The sequence below is a fragment of the Doryrhamphus excisus genome, linkage group LG9 (genome assembly GCF_037039965.1).
Source record: "Doryrhamphus excisus strain RoL-2023G ecotype Guam linkage group LG9, RoL_Dexc_Guam_v1.1, whole genome shotgun sequence".
NCBI classification, from domain to species: domain Eukaryota; kingdom Metazoa; phylum Chordata; class Actinopteri; order Syngnathiformes; family Syngnathidae; genus Doryrhamphus; species Doryrhamphus excisus.
The window spans coordinates 16,491,755-16,514,964 of record NC_136365.1 but is presented as its reverse complement, the minus strand read 5'-3'; the positions used below and the strand labels follow the sequence as shown (position 1 = coordinate 16,514,964).

At 42.4% G+C, this 23,210-nt stretch overlaps 2 protein-coding genes across 3 annotated transcripts; both read right to left on the bottom strand.

Moving 5' to 3' along the window:
- Positions 1-435: 435 nt before the first annotated feature.
- On the bottom strand, positions 436-4,778 carry LOC131130091 (dynein axonemal light chain 4). Of its 2 annotated transcripts, XM_058074223.2 has the most exons (5): positions 4,669-4,778; positions 4,185-4,264; positions 3,827-3,910; positions 1,565-1,663; positions 436-1,450 (listed from the first exon to the last, which is right to left on the bottom strand). In XM_058074223.2, the coding sequence occupies exons 2-5, from the start codon at positions 4,254-4,256 to the stop codon at positions 1,355-1,357; spliced, it is 351 nt and encodes a 116-aa protein (XP_057930206.2). In that variant the 5' UTR covers positions 4,257-4,264; positions 4,669-4,778; the 3' UTR covers positions 436-1,354. The 2 variants fall into 2 exon arrangements, with proteins under 2 accessions (XP_057930206.2, XP_057930216.1); XM_058074233.2 differs by having other exon boundaries at positions 445-1,663.
- Positions 4,779-7,869: 3,091 nt separating this feature from the next.
- cbx6a (chromobox homolog 6a) lies at positions 7,870-23,194 on the bottom strand. The gene is made up of 12 exons (XM_078793222.1): positions 22,958-23,194; positions 21,868-21,911; positions 21,670-21,735; positions 21,482-21,548; positions 20,065-21,149; positions 16,792-16,842; positions 15,479-15,561; positions 14,628-15,412; positions 12,641-13,010; positions 12,011-12,252; positions 10,734-10,913; positions 7,870-9,623 (listed from the first exon to the last, which is right to left on the bottom strand). Exons 1-12 carry the CDS (start codon positions 23,024-23,026, stop codon positions 9,378-9,380), a joined length of 3,288 nt encoding a protein of 1,095 aa, XP_078649348.1. The 5' UTR covers positions 23,027-23,194; the 3' UTR covers positions 7,870-9,377.
- Positions 23,195-23,210: the final 16 nt, after the last annotated feature.

Sequence of the window (23,210 nt, the reverse complement as noted above, 5' to 3'; positions counted from 1 at the left end):
TCCCTGAACGCAGAGGGTTCAATTATCCATGGGGGGGTCCCATTTTGTGCAAGGCGATGCATTTTCTATAAATGCGCAAAGGCGTGAGGCATAGAACACAAAGTCAATCCGAGGCAGGGGAGGAGGGAAAAAAAAAAAAAGAGTAATCCATCTCCGCTCATTGAAGCTATGACTGAAATATTACAGCTGATTCATGTTATGTCAGAAGTTTTGCAGGTAAAATTTTTGTTATTTTTCACTGAAAAGAATCATATTACTCCAAAACTTGCATCTAATTAAACTAGGATACCTGTTATAATAGTATAAAATAGGCTTTAATGGGTCAGTTAGGTAATAGAGAGGTGGTGACCCCACTTGGCAAGGCAGATCTGCGTATAATTGACTTGAATGGACACTGGACTCAACTAAAAATGTGTTTGGTGGTAAAATAATAATAATAATAATAATAATTGAATTAGTGGCAATATTGGGTTGTGAACTGAATGTGAACTTAAGCTGACAGCAAAGCCACTAATTATCACACAGTTACTGAACATTTCACAACTGTCAGGTACTTTGATCATTGTTGGGTTTCATCTCCTTGTTTGGTGTGCATAAGCCTTTGCTGGTTATTTCTGGCTGGTAAAGTATACATGCGCTTGTTAAATTTTCAAAATGCAGACACTAGATAACAAACATGCTCGATGCAATAACTAACGACCGTCATGGTTGTGTAACTTCTTTTTCATTTTCCCTCCCATGCACTTTCTCTATCATGATTCCCCTGCAGTGCTAGAGAAACTATTCATTTTTAATAGGAAAGTAAATAGAAGGATGTAAAAAATGCTGTTTTTAAGAGTTTATTATCCATCCTTGTGTTATTATATCAGTTATCTCTTTCTCTTATATACTTGCATTGCACTGACTCACATTGCAAGTGTCCTCCAGTGCAAGCACACATACATACAGCTTATAACAAACACCTTTATACAGCAAGAAAAAAAAAGGTAGATCAGGTCGTTTGTAAGAAGATGACACTTGTTAAAAGTTGCATCAAACTATGTACACCTTTAAAAAATATCAAAAAGTTGTATTAAAGGACAAGTGTACCAAAAGACATGACGTGGAGATTTTACTGTTGCACAAAAGGTGATGACGTTTGGTAAGATAAAAAGAAAAACAACAATGGTGTGCGTTTGTGTGTGTGTGACCAGCACACACACACAAAAGCCCAAAAACATGCACACCAGACGCTCCCTGCAGAGGAAAGAGGAGAAAGGAGTTTGGAGACCCTGGCCGGCTGGAAAAGTTGAAACCAAGGAAATAGCTGAAAGGAAGATAAGGCAGGAAGCTATTAAGATGTAACACTTCTTCTCTACGATTCCAACAGGGTGAGATGCTGTGTCATCCACCTCAGCAGCGTTGTCACCCACGACAGCCAGAGTCTAACTAGAAGCTGGTGTTCTTTCTCCTAAATTGGCGCCCAGAGACGTGTCAGTGAGTGTGTGTGTGTGTTGTGCTAGGAGCATTTCCAAACGCACACGGCCAAGCTACCGCCGAAGAACATGTAGAGCAGGTTCTTCACCTCGTGCGTCACCTCAAACCCGAAGCCTTCGCCGATCACCACGTGCCATGAGCTGCCAAATTTCTTGTCCATGGACTCCTTGATCATTTTGGCGGCGCTCTGGAGGTCGCCGGGCAAGAAGTAAAAAAAAAAAAAAAAACCCCAACAAAACATCAAAATTAATTTAGATTATATTGCAATTCTCCCATGCTGTTTACATCTGCACATAAGATTCATGCATAAGTGACTAATACAATAAAGAATCTAGAATTGAATTAAGTTTTCCTAAATTATACTCATGCAACTGCTGGGTTATCATCCTGTGTTCAGTTTCTTCCTTTAAGGGAGTTTTTCCTTCACTCCGCCGCCAAAAGTGCCTGCTATTATGGTGCTACTCCTGCTACTCTATCAGTAACGTTGTAGGGATAACGTCTACTAGAGATGCTATATGATGCTGGGACTGTGAAACAGATTTGCTTCCCTGCAAGTGTCCAAACAGCCTGTTGCATTGTATGAACTGGTAGAACCTCTACCAGTAGAACCTCTAGTGCTGTGATTCTCATGGGTCTTAATCTTGTGCTTTTATTCTGAAGGAGATTTTTTTGTCATCTCAATAACTCATTCACTCCCAAAGACGTATTTGGGTTGGTTTTTTTTCAAGCAGACTGCTTGAATGACGTTTTTTTTTTTTTTTTTTGCAAAAGAGGCACAAAGAGATGATTATGATGATGCAACTCTACGGTAGAAGCTGAAAAAACGACCACAAGGTGTCAGGAAGTGCATTTTATAAGAACTCTGCCTGCATCTGTCCCATTGAAATACACATGCGGAACAGCAACCAGGAAGTGGAAAGGCATCTGTGCAGCTGTGTTGCGTGAAGGGGATTATGCATTGAAGGTTGCAAATGTAAAAATTAAAAATAGTTAATTCGTTAAAAAAAAAAATTATTATTTCATGTACAACAACCATTTTTGTGTTTAGACATTTGGCTAAAAAAAAGGCTAAATTTCTGTCAAAGTGAAAGTTATGCTTGGATCTTTTCCCTGTTATTTGTTGTGGATTGATATTTTGTTGGAACTTAGCTATGTTCTACTACTCATAACTAAAGAATGGAAAAAAAACACATTTTTCTGATGGAAAATGAGAGTAACCTTTTTATGGGCATGGTATATACCATGTCTATATAGCCCAATGGCACAATAGTCAGTCAAAATGACCAAAAATAGCCAGTACCAAGAGGGGACGCTTTTGGGAAATGGCTGGGATTTAATTAAATATTCCTATAGGTGGAGCCAATGCCAAAATGTTAAGTGTGCGAGTCCTGTCTCTTGTTGAGCATGCAAAGTACATCCAAGTTGTCTATTTCATTATCATATTTGGAGGTATTCGAAATGTAATCATGCATGGCATGTAAAATCGCTAATGCAAATCACTAGTGTCGCTGAGATTTCCAATTTAAATCAGCATTGACCTTGTGGATTTATTCAAATCCATTTTAATTATGTTCTATCTTCTGAAATTCATAAATAACTTGCTTTACTTCGATATGTTCAGTTTTACAGGGCTTCAAAGTAAAGGCTCTGAAATGGAACTCAGCAGGTTATTTGAGAACCTAGTTATACATTTGCTAAGCTACCAAGTACAGAGCAAAGAAAGAAACAAAACAAAAGAACAGAAAACCTTTCGACCCTTTTTGTCAGAATAATTTAGTTTATGGATAAAACTGTATTGTTCAACTGTTCAATTGTGTTAGTTTCAAGGGTATTTGAGAATTTAAGAGTTTTTGAGAGTTGTTCGCAATGTGGGTTGCCGATTAGGATGGCATCGCACATGTCACTCGAGATATAAACGGGCACCAAAAGAGCTCAGTTTAACACATTTTGCTTGTTCTTTGGCTTTTGGTGGAATATCCCAAAAGCAGAACCCTCAAGAGGACTTAATACTTAAGTATTAAGTCACAGCATCACAATCAAAGTCAGCTGTGTAAAAACTTATTTTCAAACTTGGATGACAAGTACGCATATAAGTGAAGCTGTGAGTAATCTGTTAATGATCAGAATCAACTCATCATCATCAATCATTTTGAACATGGCCTGTCCATTATGCACATAACTGACCAGTATCCTGCAATGGGATGCCCTTAAACATAACATAATGCAGTAATATGCATCATGTTGCACCACACACACAGACGCACATTTAGACAGTTGAGTGTATTTTATTGTCTCTTGTATAACATAAAAAACAGGCTACTCTGTATAAAATACAGAAGAATACACATACCTCATTGTTGGTGGCAAACTTTTCGCAGGCTGTCACACACAGCTCCATAGTCTCCACTCTCATTTCCTCAGGCATGTCCGTGTGCTAAGGACAAATCAATATATTCTTATAATATTCTTATACTGGGGCCATTACAGACAGATCAACCTTGAGAGCAATTTTGATGACAATGTTTCTTTCCTGTGTAGTGAAGCCATAGAACTAAGCTACAGTACTTGACATGTACAATATATAGTGTAGCAAAAGATGCTATGTAGAAGGTCAAGCTGCATCACTAGCAGCGGTGTCTTTAGCTCACTTACTTTATTTAAAGAGACAGTGCAACATCCGTCCATTGACTATAAATTGTGTTTCCTACCCTGATGAGGGGGAAACTGTGAAGTCTCTTGTAGTCGGCTTCTTCTTTCTTTCCCTCGCCGGTTCCTGCCATCCCGTCTCCTGCAAATAAATGAAATAAACCTTCACAATATGCATTTGTTAGAAAAGCAGACGAAGCATCCAGATTCACGTAGTAACACTTAACAACACACGGAGCGAGTAAACTAACCTAGCTAGCTAGCTACAATAATAAGTCTACACTATCTGGAAAATAAATGACATTAATTACCACAAGAATAGCAAGTTTGTTTTACAAATATAACACATCTATCTTATAATCAGTTTGTAAACAAGAGGCGGTAACTAGCTAGACAAGACCAGTCTACAGGCTACTGAACTAGCCTAGCTTAGCCATAGCAAAATGATTGACGCTTTCTTTCGCTGTCACAAACGCTTGGTAGCAGCTCACGGTTTGATAATGTCGGGTAAAAACTGCTATGATGGGTGACACCGGCTCGACTTACTTAGGATCCGTTTGGACCGCTCAGGTTCCAGTTCCAGGTCGGTTGTTAGGGTGACATTTTAAACAGAGCAACACGTTCGGAGGAAGTCCCGCCCGCTAAGGCACGCCGCGTTGCTATTGGGTATTTTGTCTTGTCAATCAGCATCTCGGCATCTTTTTGTTGTATATTTTGTAGAAGTATATTAAGTGTAAATTTTAACACATGCAGCTTTGGAAAAAGCTATAAAAACACTTAAATCAAGATGCACGAAAGCTGTGATTACAAATTAAACATTAAAACATTAGTATTGGGTGTTTTTTTAATGAAAATGTAAAGGAAAAAGTTCATAATTATTTTTGTTGTGTTTGTTTTCTGCTAACAAATGCTATAAATTACCATTCTATTTGGAATTTATTTATTAGTTTATGAAAGTAATGCTGTCATTTTTCTTGTATAATTTGACGGTACGGTGTCAAATGTGTAACGTTGTAGCATTTACACAATGAGAATTTTGCTTCTTCCCAATGCTGTGCTAATGACCAATATTCTGTAGAAATGTTTTATTTTTGTTATTATATAATTCATAAAAAATAATGACATATTTTTATAAATTATGTATTGCATATTATATATGTCTATGTACATTTTATAAATGAGTTATTGTTTTTTTTATTTTTACATATTATCCATTGTACTTTAAAAAATAAATATTACTACAGTATAGCATCATTTCTGTGTCATAAAAATGCCATCAGTACAACACGTGTGTCTACCCTATTTCGACATCCCTGGTACTTACTAAATGTGACTGATCTGGATGGGATCCCCAGGTGGGTCTATTCTGACCCAGAATTCCAGTCTTACTAGTGCAGTCATTCAGCCTCACACACTCGTTGTGTATTCATTTTAATCTGAAACAAGTCCTCCCCTGCGTGGATTAGAGTGGATTATCAATCCCTGGACAGGCAGTCAAAGAGATCACATAATGATAATATTTCTTCATTTCATGACTGGGTTGCTTGTCTGTCAACAGGTCAAATAAAGTATACATAGTATGCAGTACGGCGTGATAATTGCACAGCATCAGCAGATGTCATAATGGGAGTTCAGTGAGGTAAATCCAAATGACCCAGTTTGGCTGCAGCACAAGAGAAAGAGAGCAAATTCTACACTATTTGCCATTGATTTAAAATGGGTCACAAAGGTCCCACAGTAGCTTATTGGAAGTGTGTTTAAAATGTAGCCTGAGTGCCTTATTTATTGTCTGTATAGTAGCTTTTATGGTAATGTTAGAAAGCTTTGTGAAGACTAGGCTAGTTTGGCAAGGGGCGATATCATGTTTTCCTTCCGGACTACTGCCAAGCCCCACTTTCTAATTTTGTCTGTATAGGAATTGATAATAAATGAACTACAGTAAAGTCTCGTTATATCGATATTGTCGGGAGTCGGAAAAAATATTGATATAACCGGACTGTTGATATATCCGATCCTGTGCCGAACTGCATTAAAAGTGGGCAATAATGCACTCGACATTGTTCTATACACACGAGAGAAACCACGAACGCCAGCATGTACATATGAAAAACAGTGATTATTGCAAGCGATAAAAAGATATCTGAATACAACACAATTAAATACATGTATTTGTACGCTTGTGTCTTCGTTGGAATAGATGTGTATGCTATGTCAGTTGGTTCTTCTGTTGCAGGCATGTGTTTGGCCAGCTATGTGGGGCGGGTTGAGCATGACCTGTGAACCAGGAAGTGCGGGAATCGGTGTGTGTGCTGTGCTCTGGTGGTGGAAGTGTGAAAAATAAAGTTGACTGGAAGCAGCCGTTCGCCGTGTTCTTTTTTGGTATTGAAATCCTTAAGCAAAGATTGATTTAAGCTGCTTTTGTATCGATATAAGCAGACCAAATTGGCTGGCGGGCGATGAAAAGGGCATCATATTAACCGGATTATCATAATAACCGGGTATCGTACTAACGGAACTAATTATATCATAAAAGACTAGAAATTTGCCGGGACATGAAAATAGTATCGTAATAAGCAGTACTTTGATATAACCGATATCAATATAACGAGACTTTACTGTATAATAAAACTACAGACATCAGTGAGCTTGTAATTTTGTATGCATGCAGGTAAGACGCAGGTATGTGCACACGGACACGGACAACCGCTTACTTAGTTAGATCACTGATAAATTCTTACTTACAGCTTGCTCTTCTGACCAAGCAACTCCAACCACTTCTGCCTGATGCTTGACTTGAATGAAACATTACCTGGCAGCCATAGCAAACACAGTAAACAGAGAAGCAGAGAACCTTGGTGGAGGGCATGTCCACACCGTATATGGGCATGCCCATACAAGGAAGTCCATATCACATTGATGTCACAAACTGAGTGTTCAGAGCCAACCTAAACTTCTCTTCAAAATGCGCAATCCTCATTATCTGAAACACAAGAAAGAATTCTAACACCATATTCATATGTCAGAAAAGTGGAAAAAGCATATAAGGTCCCCTTCAATTTCTTAGCATTACAAAATACCAAAGTCAATTTTGAGAGACGTTGCCTTGGAATGCTGCAGACTCGTGTGGGTTGAAGTGACGTACAGTAGGGATGTGTTGAATGCACCATTCAGTGTGTTTATTGGTGAATGCAGCAGCAGAGATGGAAAGGTCAAACAAAAGCTTGTGTAATGTTTGTCTGCTTTCAGGAGAGCCAATTAGTGAGCATCTATAATTCATGAGTGGCGGATGTACCCACCCCCCCAACAAACATGGAGGACAAACAATGTTATAATTCCCTTCTATTTTGTGTAAAGTTGATTTATCAGAAAATACATGTGTATCAACAAGAATATTCTTAATTTCTATGTGAGAATTCTACTTTTCATCGCCATTGCCTAGCATATTTTGTGGTGCTTTAATTAATGGAATAAGCACTGCGTGATTGCTCTGCATCTTTCTAAATGCTGATCATTATATCTGAGCTTGTGTTCTGCCTGTTTGTGTGTCTTTGACTCCATCTGTTAGACCTCATGCAAAAATCTAACTTTAAAAGTGTATTTTTGTTGTTTGCCATCCATCTGGTGTGTCAAGCCTGGTTATTAAATATATCTTCGGCGATAAGGAGGTCGAGTAAACAAGGAGAGAAAGATGGCAGGAAATGTAGCTTGGGGGTGGATCAGTGAATCATGCCCGTCTTCGCATCAACGACCACATAACACGACAATGTCATCATTATGCACTTTTATTAAGTTTTCATCCATCTAGTTTACAATATCAAATGCATTAAAAGGTGCAAAGAAAGACAACACTTGAAACAAACTAAAGTAGGACAATTAAAAGAAAACAATAGAAATATTTCAGACTCCCAATGTGGGCGTTTGAGACCCAAACAGGCACTTAACAGAACAAAAAGGAACCAACGAGTATTATAGGATACACTGAATGGAAAGGGTACCAAAATAAAAATTGTGTAATGTTAGAGAATAAAGTAGAAATATTACAAGTATGTCAGAGTAGAGCCGCTGCTCCTTCACATCGATGGTTTGGCATTATCTGAATGCCTCCCGAGTGAGGTGTTCTGGGCATGCCCAGCCGGGAGAAGACCCTGGGACAGACCTAGGACACGCTGGAGGGATTATGCCTCACAGCTGGCCTGGGAACACCTTGCTAGCTAGCTAGCTATGAATACACTACCTGGGATAGTGGGCTAATATACTGAGTAAAATGTGACAATTTTGCAGTTTTACAAGCAAAATGAAGATAAATTTCAATAAGGGTGCCTTGGTGCTAAAGCGGTTAGCGTAGCTGTAGCACCTGTAGCGGAACTGCAATTTTTAAACAAAAATAAATTATACCTTTAGCACAAAATGATAATGAATTACAAGCTATAATCTTACATTTTAGCTTTCTTTGGCAACATGGGTTGTTTATTAGATAGAAGTAGAACAGAGAAATTCACCATGCAACTGAATCATCGCAATTTCAACATATTTTTTTGGATTCACAGTATATTGAGAACGACTGGGTTGTATCTCTGAATTAATATATGAATATTAAAGTCCTCGTTGGTCGTCATCGTGTTAGATGTACATTGTACTTTGGCAAGTAGGGGGCACAAAAAGCACACTAATGCTGAAAACATACTTTACATGCAAATACAAACATTCTGGTTTATACAATTTCATTTTATGGAGCTTTTTTTTGGTTAGGTGTGCGTTTTGACATGAAGTGTTTATTTCGAGATTGGTTATTACTGTATGTGGCGCTTTTGCAGGTCTACAGATTGTGTTAGCAAGGCTACATGACACAATAATACACGTTTACTGTATTATAGCCAACAATAGGAGGAACTTTTACCATATAAAAGCTACACATACGCAGAGTTGAAAATGTCGTCTTTTCAGAGAAGACCGTCTCGGTTTCATCACAATCAACAGCAAATTAAAACTCTTCCTTAGCTATTTCCTAGCTAGACCTGCTAAGACCCCCGACTAGTTGGGTATGGTTTACTCGCTCGCCTCTGTTAAACCAATCAACGCGGTTGACTTTCGGTATGTTTTGCTGCTTCCACTAACTCACCTCATTCTTACTGCAGAACTAAATACACTGACATCAACACGAAAAACTCGAAAGAACCAATTAGCTCCATCCTGTTAGCGTTCTAACTCCAAACAAACACCCTACCTTGTTGCATGACTTAAACGTGACCACTATCTCACTGTTTAGGGCCAGAGGGGTTAGATCTCTGAGCGGCGTGGCACGGGTCTAAGGACTCCTTGGTGGCGCCGCCGTAGACGTCGACGTCCAGGTCGGTCCAGGGAGCAATGTTGCCCAGTACGGAGGAGCTGCACTCAGCCAGGGCGGCAACTTCGGCGGGCTTCAACACACGGTCCCACAGGTTGAACTGGGAGAGCTCCCCCACCAGGGCTTGGGAGGCATCAAAACGACCTCCCAGGGTGTCCTTTGGTCGGGGATGAGATGACAAACATGAGACTAATTACATCAGTTTAAGGGGGATGGTTTTCCATTCTGAAACTGAACCAATTGAAACTGCCAAAACCACAGAACACATTGAATGGAACAAGACAACCAGGAACAATAGAGGTGAGTTTTATCCAAAAGGAGACTGAGGGCAGCAAGAAAACGTACTGTAGCTGCCTGCCAGGAAGTTTGCCGAGAACTTCCCTTATAATGACTGAAATAGCACACCTTTCATTCGCTCTACAAATCCTGTAAATCTGCAAACACTGTTCTCTTGACAACGCCGACTCTGATGTGATCGGTTGGGTCAGTGGTCGGCTCCGGAAGAATTGGATCTAATTGGATAAATGTGGGCTGCACACCCTCGAGCATTTCTGTGCAGAGTTTGCATGTTCTCACCGTGCATGTGTGGGTTTTCTCCGGTGGGTACTCCGGTTTCCTCCCACATTCCAAAAACATGCTAGGTTAATTCGCGACTCCAAAATGTCCATAGGTATGAATGTGAGTGTGAATGGTTGTTTGTCTATATGTGCCCTGTGATTGGTCGGCGACCAATCCAGGGTGTACCCCGCCTCTCACCCGAAGACAGCTGGGATAGGCTCCAGCACCCCCGCGACTCAATGACTAAATGAATTGATAAATGTGGGAGGCGTAGAACTGTAGGTCTTTAGCTCCCCAGAAAATGAAAACTATTTCGTATTTTCATCCTGAGCTCTTCAGTCACATCACAATCTCTCAAAAGCGTCGGCTTTCCTCCCCGTCACATTCACGGTTTCCTTGCACAAAGATGTCCTTGCTATTAACAAGCACCCAGAAGAATGTGCAAAGTGTGAAAGTCTGTTTTCACTGATCGTCTTTCAGTGAACGTATTGGGGCCGCAAATGCACATGGCTTGAACAGAAGTGAAAACAAAAGGACAAAAAAAAGAAACTCTTGAAATGGTGGCTCTGATTCATGCAATAATAAATCATTCAGCAGAGATGATTAATGTATTCACTTGTTTACTGAGAATGGGCATCTCTCACACAGCTGTTCATGCCAATTCAATAAACTGTAAAAGACATCCATATCAGTCTAAGCCTTGTCTCACCTGTTCCTGGCCCAGGATGAGTACTCCTCCAGGTTTGATGGGGTGCCAGGCTGCTAGGCCTTCACCCCTCCCCTTCATCTTGCCACCCTGGTAGGCCTTCCACACGCCGTCCCTCAGGGTCCAGCTGACACAGATGTGCTGCCACTCATCTTGAGGCAGAGACAGGGGTAACTGTGCCACCTGCCAGCAAAGGATTGAAGCAGGTTAGTGGGACATCGCGGCGACGATACATTGCCAGGAGATGGCAGACATCTGTACCTTGAATCTAAGCATGTGCATGTTTTTGTATGCAAGTTTTAAGAGTTTATAAGACTTGGAATCCACCTGTGCGTGCAGCTAAATGCGGCAGTGAGTCTGCTCGACCTCGACATAACAGTCCATATGCAGCATATACACTTGAGCCGATGCTTTGCTGAACAGTGTTGGGGCGGCAGGGCGTGATAGGTTAAGATAAGATAAGATAAGCCTTTATTCGTCCCTCAGTGGGGAAATTTGCATTGCACAGCAGCAAGAGTACAGAATCAGTTAAGCAGTACAAAATAAACAATATAGAAAAATAAACAATATAAACAACCCAAGTATTAACAAAATCAACAGTTTTTCACAGAGTTATATACAATACAGTATGTAGATAATATGAAACGAGATGAGATAAGATGAGATGACCAGTCTATACACTGAGATCTTGTTAGAGAGTTAATATGAGGCATTATGGAAATACTTCACATAGAACTTAGTATATTGCATTTAGAGCCCTTAATATTGCACATGGAGGTTGATCAGATATTGCACAGTGAATGGGGTCTGGAGTAACTATACTGACTATAAAAGCAAGTATTACACAGATGTACATAGTGATGTAGAAGTCTATTGGGAGCGGTGCTGGTTGTACAGCCTGACAGCTGCAGGAAGAAAGGACCTGCGATATCGCTCCTTCACACACTTGGGGTGAAGCAGTCTATCGTTGTCAAAGCACCGCTAATGTTGAGGAGGGTAGCAGGAATGTTCAAAAATACGGAATAGCGGCAGGCAGATATGGTACAAGACTCCAAAAAAAAAATTGGGTATTACGACGCTCGGTACAAAACGCAGCACAAGAACAGATCGGGTGGTCACTTAAACACAACCATGAGGGGAATCGGAACGGTCACTGGACACTAGTTGGGGGGAAAACAGGGTGACTTGACAGACAGGACAAACGGACGGATAGTTGACACCAGGCTGGGCAGAAACGATCAGATATTTGACTCTAGGTGGCTCAAGTGAAAAAACGTTACCTTGTCATTGATGAGCAGCTCCACAGGGTTGTGGACACCCTGCAGCAGCACCAGCTCATTGGGCTGCCCGGGCACAGAGTAAGAGAAGGGGGTTCCTATGCCTCCTTCTTTAGCCTTCAGCCACACACAGGCAGTGAAAGCGTACATCTCTGTGATCTCCTTCCTCACCAACCCATACATGTAGTTAGTCCGCATTGGGAAGGACAGGACGAAGCCGTCTGGGAATGACGGCTCTGTGAGCGCTTATGAGGGGAAAAGGGGGACAAAGTGGGGAAAGGACTTTGAAAACTGCATTAAAAGCATCGATCATCAATCAAGTAGTGGGACTCAGGTAAGGAAAATCTGACTCCCCTTGCACTTGCAATTCAGCAATGGTAACCTTGCAAATTTGTGGTAAAAAGATGCATTTTAATAAATGTATTTGTATGAATTTTATACATTTTTAAACTGAACTTACCCCAATTACCACCTTATTGAAGCTAAACCATAATGGAGAACCAATGAACATTGAATGATGTCTAAATATGGAACAACCTCATTAATGAATTCTAATTTACAGCTAATTTCAACAGACGCAACCTATTTACACACTAAGTTATGCAGCTGCTATCTCTAAAAGGGGCCACTCACTGTGCTCCAGCTCGGTGACACGATGGTTGGCTGTGTCGATGCCCTGGTTGATCTTCTCATACTGGCCCTGCGTCTCCTTCCTCATAGCCTGCCGCTCCTTCTCCAGCATCTTTATCTTCCTTTCCAGCTCACCCTCAAGGTCCTCCACTCTCCAGGGGCCCCTGCTGCGGCCAGGAGACCCCTTGGTGGAGGGCTTGGAGGCGGGACGACGAGCCCCTGAGCCTGGTGGTGCTGCTGCTGCTGCTGCTGCTGCGGGTGCGGGGGAGATGCTGCCTCCAGTGGGTGGAGTGGGAGGCTTGGCCGCTGCCTGACTGCTGCTTGCTCCTGGTGATGTGTCAGTGAGGTTCAAGGCAGCTGGGCCTATCTCTGCCTGCAAGCAGAGAAAAATATGAGGAGAGGGCTTTGTATTAAACGTATTGGGACAACTTACAGGAAGTCAAAGTTAAGGTAAAATTAATAGCTATATGGAGGTCCCTCTTGCATCTTCTAAACTCATCTAGGAAGACTTTCGCATTTGTGTGGTTTGCTGTCAGATCAGGGTTCTCGTTCATCATAAAGGTGTTGGGTGGACTTACAACAAATATTAGTAAACATACAGTACAAAACTATGATTTTAGACAAAAATTGTCCCTATAATATTAGTCCTGCAGTACACGCTATATAACCTTTCATGCAGAATGTCTTGTTTTGATTCCCGGCAATTGACAAGGATAACCTTGGAAGAGTTTATTTCTAAGCCCATTCTTTGCCTCAACATTTCAGTCCACACACACACAACTGTAAGAAGTTGACCTCTCTCTTCTCCTCTCAACCTGGCCAGCTTCATCTTTTATTTATGCCCTTCTCTCCTGCAGAGAGAGCCAGGGAGGGAGAGATGATGCTGTCACAGTGGGGTGAAGGATGCGGGTGGCGGCCAATTTCTCTGTGACTTGTGTCATGAGTTGCTCACAGTGGAGGGTTTGTGACACAATGGACGGTAAACAGCGACTCAACTATTTGTTGAGTCAGTCACATTTTAAATGTAATGCCCTCAAAACCAATGGGCAGAGAGCATGCTAAAAAAAAAAGAATTAACATTGTTTTATGGCGGCACGGCAGTCGAGTGGTTAGCGCGCAGACCTCACAGCTAGAAGACCAGGGCTCAATTCCACCCTCGGCCATCTCTGTGTGCAGTTTGCATGTTCTCCCCGTGCATGCGTGGGTTTTCTCCGGGTACTCCGGTTTCCTCCCACATTCCAAAAACATGCTAGGTTAATTAGTGACTCCAAATTGTCCATAGGTATGAATGTGAGTGTGAATGGTTGTTTGTCTATATGTGCCCTGTGATTGGCTGGCCACCTGTCCAGGATGTACCCCGCCTATCACCCGAAGACAGCTGGGATAGGGATAGGCTCGAGCACCCCCCACGACCCTCGTGAGGAAAAAGCATTAGAAAATGAATGAATGAATGAATGAATGAATGAACATTGTTTTATGCATCACACAGACAGCCGTTCTGTTGGATATTTGCCATGATGGGGGTGTCAAAATACAAAAAAATATTGTTCAAAAATATATTCCTGGTGAATAAATCCTTTTTTGGGTGAACATTCATAGATTCACACAACCAGGATGATATGATTGATTTTGTTTTGTTATAAGGCCACAAAAGCCCCTTCATAATGTAATGTATAAGGCCACAAAAAAACCTTCATAATGTAATGTAACACTAACTCTATAACAGTAAAAAAAAAATAGATTCACATCTTTATATTTTTGCCTCTGTAAACGGCCTCTCAAAAGTAAAACCACCCATACAAAACACCTTAAGATGCACTTAAATACCACTACAATAATAAACACATTATTAAATAATACCTCTCTCAATTGAGCTACAATTATACACACATTGGTAAATACCTCTCTAAACTGGGTATTATAATCGTGTAGTATTTCGACAAGTGGGTGTACAGTAGTAGAACCAACAGGTCATGCCGAGGTGGCTTACCTCCAGCTTTTCAATTCGATCTTTCAGGTCCATGATGGCCCGGGCCAACTCCTCCACAGCGCGGGCCGTCTGGAGTTGAGAGGCCGACGAGGAGCTCACATCATCCCCGGCCATGACCCTCCGATTGCCGCTCCACACCCCGATGCTCCGCTCAGGGCCGGGCCTCTCATCCTCCAAGCCGCTCTCACACTCGCTCAGCTTCCCTGTGAGCTCCCGGATGGTCCTCTGGTCCATGAGAATCTGATCGTTCTGCTGCATGACCATCTGCCGGAGCTCCTCCGCCGTGGTGCGGAGAAACGTCCAGTCGTCATCCGCGAGAGGGTCGTCTGCCAGTGGCTGCTGCCTCTCGTCTTTACCCTTGCAATCGCCGAGAGGAACCGGTGTGCAGATCAAACGGCTATAGCTGAACGTCTTCCCCGAGCCTCTATCGGTCTCCTCCCCGAGGTTGAGCTCGTTCAGACTGGGGACTCCCAAGCCCATACCGCCGAGCCCGTTCCCTCCATCGTAGGAGTCGGCGCCGTGTAAAGCACCGAGCGGTCCCGCGTGCGCCACCGAGCTGGGCTCCAGGGGCTGGAGGATCGTCTCCGAGGTCAGGGTGCCGTTGTCGCCGAGAGAAGCGGCGCGTTTGCGGGGGTAAACGCTGGCGAAGATGCAGATGACGGCACCGAGAAAGGCCAGGGAGCCGGCACCCACCAGAACCACCATGAACTTCATAATGCTATGGAGATGGAGCCCAATGACTATATGAACGTAAGCAAATACAAACACTCTACAATAAACGGACACTTACTGAATAGTCTTTCAGGGATGTTGTGATATGGTACCGAACTGTCTGCACCAGAGATGTTCACTCGCTGGCGGTGTTGCTAAGCTGCTCTCTCCTCCGTGTGTTTCCATGGAGACCACTCGACGAAGAGGAGGAGCGAAGCCGTCCCTATGCGTCAGTCGCAGCAAGCGGGCTGGATGGGATGAACTTCCAGCAGCAGTGTGAATAAACAAGGCAGTGATGGATCAATGTGTGTGTGTGTGTAACAGGATATGGAGTGCAGAAAAGGTGAAGAGGATGAACATGGCAGAATTTTTTTTATTTGTGGAGACACTGATGCTTTTTTCGCCTAACGAAAAACATCCCTTGTAAAATTGCAAGCCAAACAAATGCATGGTAGATTTACTTCCAAGTTCAGCACTTTTTTTTTTTTTTTTTTACAAAAACTACCAAGCAAGGCAACATTAAACATTGATAAACCACAATTTCTGTTCACAAACATAATGAAACTGAATAAATCAATTGCACTCTACCTGCAGAAAAACAAGCTGTGGAGGAGTAAGCACAGAAGAAACAACAGAAAAATTAGACATTACCCTAACATGCTCGCGCTAGCATATATTTATGGCAGGCAATTGGACATGATAGATTGAAGCAGGGGCTTGGGCGTTTTGATTCTAAGAAAACTGGGGAGTCGGGGTGGGCCAGATTATATGATGGGGTTGTCATGGTGACATATCTGTTGCGAGCAATAAATGTATGAACACTTGACTTGAACACTTGAAACCAACAGTTTTGTCATAACCAAATTATATGAAAACTGAGTTGTTCAAAAGCTGAGGTTTGACTATATTGAAAAGTGGCATGGTAGAGGTTGAATATTATACCACCCTTGTTTCTTGGTTGACTACTAATGCATTGAAAGAAGTCTAAATTACTAAATTACCTTCACACTGCATGGAGTCAGCCATGGCATGCCCAACGTGAAGTGGAAAAGTTATCCTCCCATTCCGTGTGGAAGTGGTAGTTTTTTTGGCTTATTGCAATGTCCTCATTCCCCACTTCATTTGGAAACCATTAAGTTTACAATAAATATGAGGCTAAGTAGTTAGCTTGGTGCGGTTTAGATGTTTTTGGAGCCTTTGGAAACATTGACTATCGCACCAATAACATTTCAGAACAAAACTGGATCACACTGTTATGCTTAGTGGAAACATGGCTTAAGAGTGAAACTGTATGAAATTAAGTATTTCAATAAAAAGAGGTCCAAGCACTCATTATGGTGTGACCTGCAGCCTAGATTGCAGTTTAATCTCCAGAGGTGCCTGACATTGCATGCACACAGAAGTGGGCCACTGCGACTACGGCACCACAGGGACTACTGTAATTCCATCTGACCTTTGAACAGAGGGCATATGGTGCCTGGGAATGTGGTGCCTCTGGTGTAATCTGCATTGAATTCAGCACAGCAGAAATGTCAAATAGAAGAATACCTGGATGTTGATCCATGACTACACACCCGGGCTTCAAACGCATCACTGTAGCGTCATGTTCTGTTCCTTCTCAGCAGCTCAATAGCACCACTCTGTGAAATATTGTAAAACTGCAATGGTTAGCAGAGACAAGATCTGATCCTCAACCAACAAGTCATGCTTGAAGTTTAGTGTAAATAATACCCAGATTACCCATCTGTTATCTGTGGGGAAAAATGGTTCCAAAAGCAGAACAAACCACCTTCCTGAAACTGTTCTCCACTGATGTTGAATGAGAACGTCACTTGCTTCGGAACAGCTTTTTAATTTAAAGCCTTAAAGAAAACACAGACAAAAAGCAACAAAGAGACTAACAAGTAACACATGACAGTGAATATATAATCTGTACAATAAGGGTTTGTAAAACATGCTTCAGAAAGATACATTACAATGTCACCCTCCCTGGCACTAATACAATGTACATAATTCATACAAGCAATAAAAACTGCCTTCTAGTCATATTGAATTGCATCACATTAACATAATTATGCATATACCCAAAATATCATAGTACAATACATATAGAAGGAACAAAAAAAAAGGATTAAAAAGCACAACTTCCAATGCATCATTTCTATGGTGCTATATAGCACTGTAAATTTTTTTAATGCTTAAAAACAAAAAGGTAAATGTGGCAATAAAAAAAATCACAAGCCCTATTTGGTAAAAGATAGGCCACTAAGTTGAGTTGTGCTACCCCGTTATGCGCAAAAAAAACAAAAAACGACAATAGCAGCCTAACACCACTTCTACCCACAACTTAGCTGAGATACAGTCCATTGGAAGAGTCTATTCAAAAGATCATTTCACTTCAAACATGTGGTTTCTTCATGTGATATTTTGGGAATAAACTCCTTCAAGTGTAACCTGTGAGTATTGAAACAGTACTGACAACAAATAGGACCATCCAGTATGCAGAAGAGGAAACATTGTAACATTGTGTTCAAAACAGAAGGCATTCACATTTTTTTTACAGCTTGCTAAAGATGCAGTCTTCATATTCATGCTTAAGTTGTGGCAGGCTCATGGAAGTGTGTTTATTTGGGAGTGCGGCGATTAGGGGTCAACGGAGCAGCGCTAGGTAAGGCAACATATGCGGACGATTTGTAATTCAGTTGTGTCAAGAATCTGAGAAGGTCAAGACTTTGCAAAGTGTCACAAACTTGTATTTCCTCAAATTGCGGCCTCCGTTCTAGTAAACATCATGCCTCACTTAATTGCATGGGCCAATTACATGGCTTTGCTTGTGTAGACGCATGAGCTATGACTGAACATTTCTTCAAATTGCAGCCTCTGTTAGATGCTACGTCTCAATATCCGGGTACATTCTGCACTTGTATATGTATGTCTGAGCTTATCACTTCTATTTTAGTTGATGCCATGCCTCTGTTAAGGGCATTGCTTGGACAGCACAAGCTACTATATTTTCACGAATAAGGGCCTTGATTAGATGCCAAGCCTCAATTTCTGGGTGCATTCTGCACCAGAATAAATGCCTCAAATTGATTCAAAATTCATATTTTCTCAAATAATGGTCTCTACTCTAGTAGGCGCCATACCTCAATTACATGGTCCTCAAAGGGGTACAAACCATATTTCCTCAAATAAAAGGCCTCCGGTCTATTAGACACCATTTATTGTCTGCTTGATAAACGCCTGACCTAAAACCAAAACTACGTTTCCCAAAACAGTCGCCTCTATTCAGGTTGTTGCCATGCCTCAATTAATTGCACTGTCCACTTGAATGGCTCTGCTTGTATGGACACACTACTACCATATTTCCTCAAATAAGGGCCTCTATCAGAAGCTATGTCTCAATTTCCGGGTGCATTTGGCATTTGAATAAACGCCTCATATTGATCCAAAAACTAGTGCATTTCTTCAACTAGTGATCTCTGCTCTAGTAGACACCAGACCTATAGATCTTGATTGCTTTATGGTAAACATAAAGCCTCTAAAATACCTGGTACTTTAGGCAGTTGAGCGCAACCTGACACAATTTGAGGAAATACCTGCATAAAACCGCTTTGAAACATCATCAACCTTCCAAAACTTGACTCATGGGTAGTAACCCTGTGTTATTGTGGCATACAGTGTGTATATACACTGCACAAAAGAAAAAGATCAACGCCAGGCCCAGCTTAATAATAGTCTTGGCGGGACTTTGCAGATTCACAAAGTGTTGAAGTAAGATTGATCAGAGGCAAAAGGCGACAAGGATAACTTACAAAGTCTACCGCGGCTTACAATGCGTGCATATAAATACTAGCTTGTTGCGTGTCTACGTGTACATATGCGGTACGTGTTCAAGGGAATAAAAATAGAAAGGCATTGACGAACTATCTAGAATACTGTTTAGATGCAGTCAAGTGCATTGATTATTTACCTCGCTGTATATTGTTGCAATGTGAGAGTCCCAAGTGCAAGAAGATATAAAATCATATATCGCAACAATGTTAATTCAAAATTGCTGTGGCAGCAAAAGCGTGATCTAAAGGGTATTCTTCTTTTTCACAAATATTAGCTTGTCCGAGCGTGCCGGAAGGCATCAGTGCTGTGCAAGTGGACAAGAAGGACCTACTAGCTGCCCTGTTTAAATGTACACACTTAAAAATACACCCTTTGTTACGATTCAATGGCTGGGCGGAGGTGTTTTTATAGCTAGGTACACTCACTGGCCTCTGTATTAGGTACACCTACTAAAATGTTTGAGTAGATAATGCTCACTTTCGTCAACGAGGTAATAATTCAAGGTCATTCTTGTGATTGCAATACTACACTTTCAATGTTTCTGTTTTATATTATTCATTCATTCATTCATTTTCTACCGCTTTTCCTCACGAGGGTCGCGGGGGGTGCTGGAGCCTATCCCAGCTGTCTTCGGGCGAGAGGCGGGGTACACCCTGGACTGGTCGCCAGCCAATCACAGGGCTGTTTTATATTATATTAAACAAAATAGTAGAAAGAGCTCTCAGTGATGCAGTATCCACTATACTACATAAGATACTTTTTTTTTTTTTAACTGTACAGGTGTACCTATTGTGGCCAGTGCGTGCATTTTTTTCAGAAAAATGGTGGGGGGGCCTCAAGTGGCAAAAAGGGCACATTTCTTTAAACACCAGTGGCAATTTCCTATGGCTTAGGTATGGTAGGCTCCTCAGGAGTACCATTTTCTGCGCTGACGGAAGCCGGGGACGCAGGACCAGAGGCTGGAGAAGGGAACTCTTTGATTGTGACGGTGACCAGGTTGGTGGTGACATCGGTGACCACCACATCTTTGCAGCTCGGTCCCATCTCTGGGTGCCAGTCAGGGTCCCCCTCAACCGGCACCCTTGCGGGTTCAGGTTGGCCACCCGCATCTTGAGGCAAGGAAGGGTTTGGGGTCTCATCACCTTCCACGCAAGATGGTGAGGTTGCTGGGGTAGGTGAGACAGAAGGGGTGGCAGGCGGCGGAGTATTCTGCGGGTCAGCGGGACCTTTAAGGGCTTCTGGTGCCTCACTGGATTGGGAGGGTTCAGCTGCAGCAGCAGTGGGGAGAGATTTTCCTTCAGAGGCACTGGAGCTAGGAGGAGGAGCCTGATAGCGGGAGGGGGCTGGGCGGGGGTTCCTGGTGTTGCAGGACCCAGGTTGAGGTTGGAAGGCCAGAGGACTACCGCACTGCAGCCCAAATGGCTTCCCGTACATGGGGAAGCCAAGCATCTTCAGCGGGGGCTGGAAAGGTCTGTAGGGAGCCTCTCCTTTCTTCCCGATGATGCGATTACGGGAGGGGATGTTGTGGCGTCCCCCTGGAAAATTCCTGGCTCCACTGCTTGAGCCGCCGCGTCCCGGCTTGTCAATCACCTTCAAATTGAGGATGATACGACCCCTCTTCACCTCACGGGGCTTGACCCTGCGGTTGAGGATCCGGACGGTCTCTGAGAAGGGAGAGACGTGAGGGCGGGACGGGAAGCCGCCAGGGCTGGAGAAGGACATGGGGTCCGTGCGGGGCAGAGGGCGGCGGGACATGCGGTGGCAACGATGGATGTCCTTCTTCAGCTTGTGGGTGGCGGCCAGGGAGTTGAGCTTAGGGGAGGGGGCCAGACTTGAGGAAGAGGAGGATGGTGAAGGATGAGGCAAGGTAGAGGAGGAAGGGGTCGTTCGACTGGGAGCAGAGGAAGAGGAGCGCAATGTCGTCTGGCGGGACTTTGTGGATCGGCTGCTTGGTTCTCCTTTTGCTGCCCGTGCCTGGGGAAAAATTGTTCTTATTGCTTTGAGTGTACTCAATCATTTTTCTCATACAAGTATATGTCCATGTATATGTCCATTAGACTGTAGGAGACAATTTGAGAAAGTATGGTAAATCATAGCCCCTTGCACCAAACTGTAAACTGCTATATTTATGTATTTTTTTTTTTAATAGGAGGTGTCCATTTCAGTTGGAGCGATTGCATCTACAATATTTAGGTGACATGGTATTTAATTGGGACATGATGTCTATTAGAGCTGAAGCCACCATTTCATAAAAACAGCAAATAACACCCCCTTTCTCACTGAGGTTCAGTGGCTCATCTTCATACCTTTGCGGTCGGGTTTTTGGGTTTGGGCCCCCGTTTTTTCGGACCGCTACGCTCCCTATCTCGTTCCCTGGACAAAAACAGTAACATATTAGTTATATTTTTGAAAAATGCAACCACAATACAATCAGCTTTTTCAATGTCATTATTGTTGTGGCAAAACAGCACAGATGAACAGAAAATTAGCATACTTTTGCTCAAAGCCGAGGATGAGCCTGTCATCCAGAATATTCTCCTCTGGTTCCCAAGTGCTGTGCCTAAATGAGGATGGAAGAAAAAAAAAAGATGACACGTATTATTACTACATTACAAAAAGAAGGGGTTTCTATTTTAAGACATTAAAACAAGCTTCACAGTGCATGTGTGACCATCAAAAAGCCATCACTTACTTCATTGCCCATCCTTTCCATTTCACCAGGTATTCAAGTCTTCCCTGTAATCATAACACTGACTTTAGACTCGGAAAAATCACACCAAACCCATTGTAATGGACTATAAAAAAAAAAAAAAAAATATATATATATATATATATATATATATTGAGCAATCTTTCCCTAATGCAGTATTATTTAAAGGATCACATTTTTATTTTTCATATTTTTTGCAGCAGATTACTTAAAAACAGCCGTTACGTAAAGGATATTTGAGTGACAAGCATTTTTTTGTCCTTGTGACCGAGGATCTTTGACTTGTGTAGTGTTCTGTCATGAATAGAATCTTTGACTAGAGTTTTTGCAGCAGATTCAGTCGAGCACCTTTTATAAAATTAGGTTATTTGACTAACTTTATTCAAGAGCACCATTTATCTAGGTGTTTTTCTTTATTTTTATCAAGCTGTTGAGAAATTGCCTCCTGGTGGTCTCAATGTAGAAGTAGTCCGTTTTTAAGACATGAATGTAAAACGACTGAGTTGAGGTTATTCAGGGGTCACGGGAAGCATTTTGCAGGCGACTGTTAGGGGGGGGCTACTGGTTCACTGCATGGCCATGACACTTGACCTTTGCACCCTACCATTGTTTACAAGCTTTTGATTTATGCTAGTGACCTGATGGTAGCCCCAAAGTTTTAGAATATAATAGAAATCTACATAAAACGATATAAAAATTGTCTGTGTTTGGTACGTTTGAATCTAGTAAAGGGAAGCAAAAGCCGTTTCAAATGTGCGAGGCAATCTACAGTATATAGCCACAGTGCAACTGTGTAGCTTTGGCTAGCATTAGCCTCTGGATAAATAAGGCCTCAGCATTCGAACACTATCCTCCCCTCACTCTTAAGCACCCACACTCCTTTTGTGTCACTTTTACTGGCCTGAGAACGTCCCAAAGACCAGAAATTATGACTTACAGCGCCGCAGGTTATCAACGTAGCCTAGCATAAGGCCTCCACCTCTCAGCACGACAGAGCTCCACCGGAGCTTATGCACTTCCCGCGGCCAACATCTGTCAAAACACGCGGGGTCGAGCGGCGGAGGAAGCTCACCTTTCGGACGCGGCGCTTCAATATGGCTTCCGCGGCAAAGACGCGGTCACCCATGGCGGAAAGCTCCATCGTTCTTTTCTGTCTCAGTTCTTCTTCAGGCTCCCAGGCGAGTAGTTCGGCTCTGCTCGGTTCGACCGCGGCCGAACTGTCCAACAGAGAGAGAGTCTCACACACACACCTACTGGGTTCTGCAGCGCGGCAAAGACAGCCTGTTGTGTGTCACATGGTCAAGGCCAGCCCCCTTGGTCGTCAT

Excerpts from the sequence above, each read along its gene's own strand:
- LOC131130091 (XM_058074223.2), bottom strand. The coding sequence starts at position 4,256 with ATGGCAGGAACCGGCGAGGGAAAGAAAGAAGAAGCCGACTACAAGAGA. Across the intron at positions 3,911-4,184 it reads ACAGTTTCCCCCTCATCAGG|CACACGGACATGCCTGAGGA; the intron begins GTAGGAAACACA and ends ATTTGTCCTTAG. Across the intron at positions 1,664-3,826 it reads AGTTTGCCACCAACAATGAG|AGCGCCGCCAAAATGATCAA; the intron begins GTATGTGTATTC and ends GGCGACCTCCAG.
- cbx6a (XM_078793222.1), bottom strand. The coding sequence starts at position 23,026 with ATGGAGCTTTCCGCCATGGGTGACCGCGTCTTTGCCGCGGAAGCCATA. Across the intron at positions 21,549-21,669 it reads ATCCTCGGCTTTGAGCAAAA|GGAACGAGATAGGGAGCGTA; the intron begins GTATGCTAATTT and ends GTTTTTGTCCAG. Across the intron at positions 12,253-12,640 it reads TGTCACCGAGCTGGAGCACA|CGCTCACAGAGCCGTCATTC; the intron begins GTGAGTGGCCCC and ends TCCCCTCATAAG.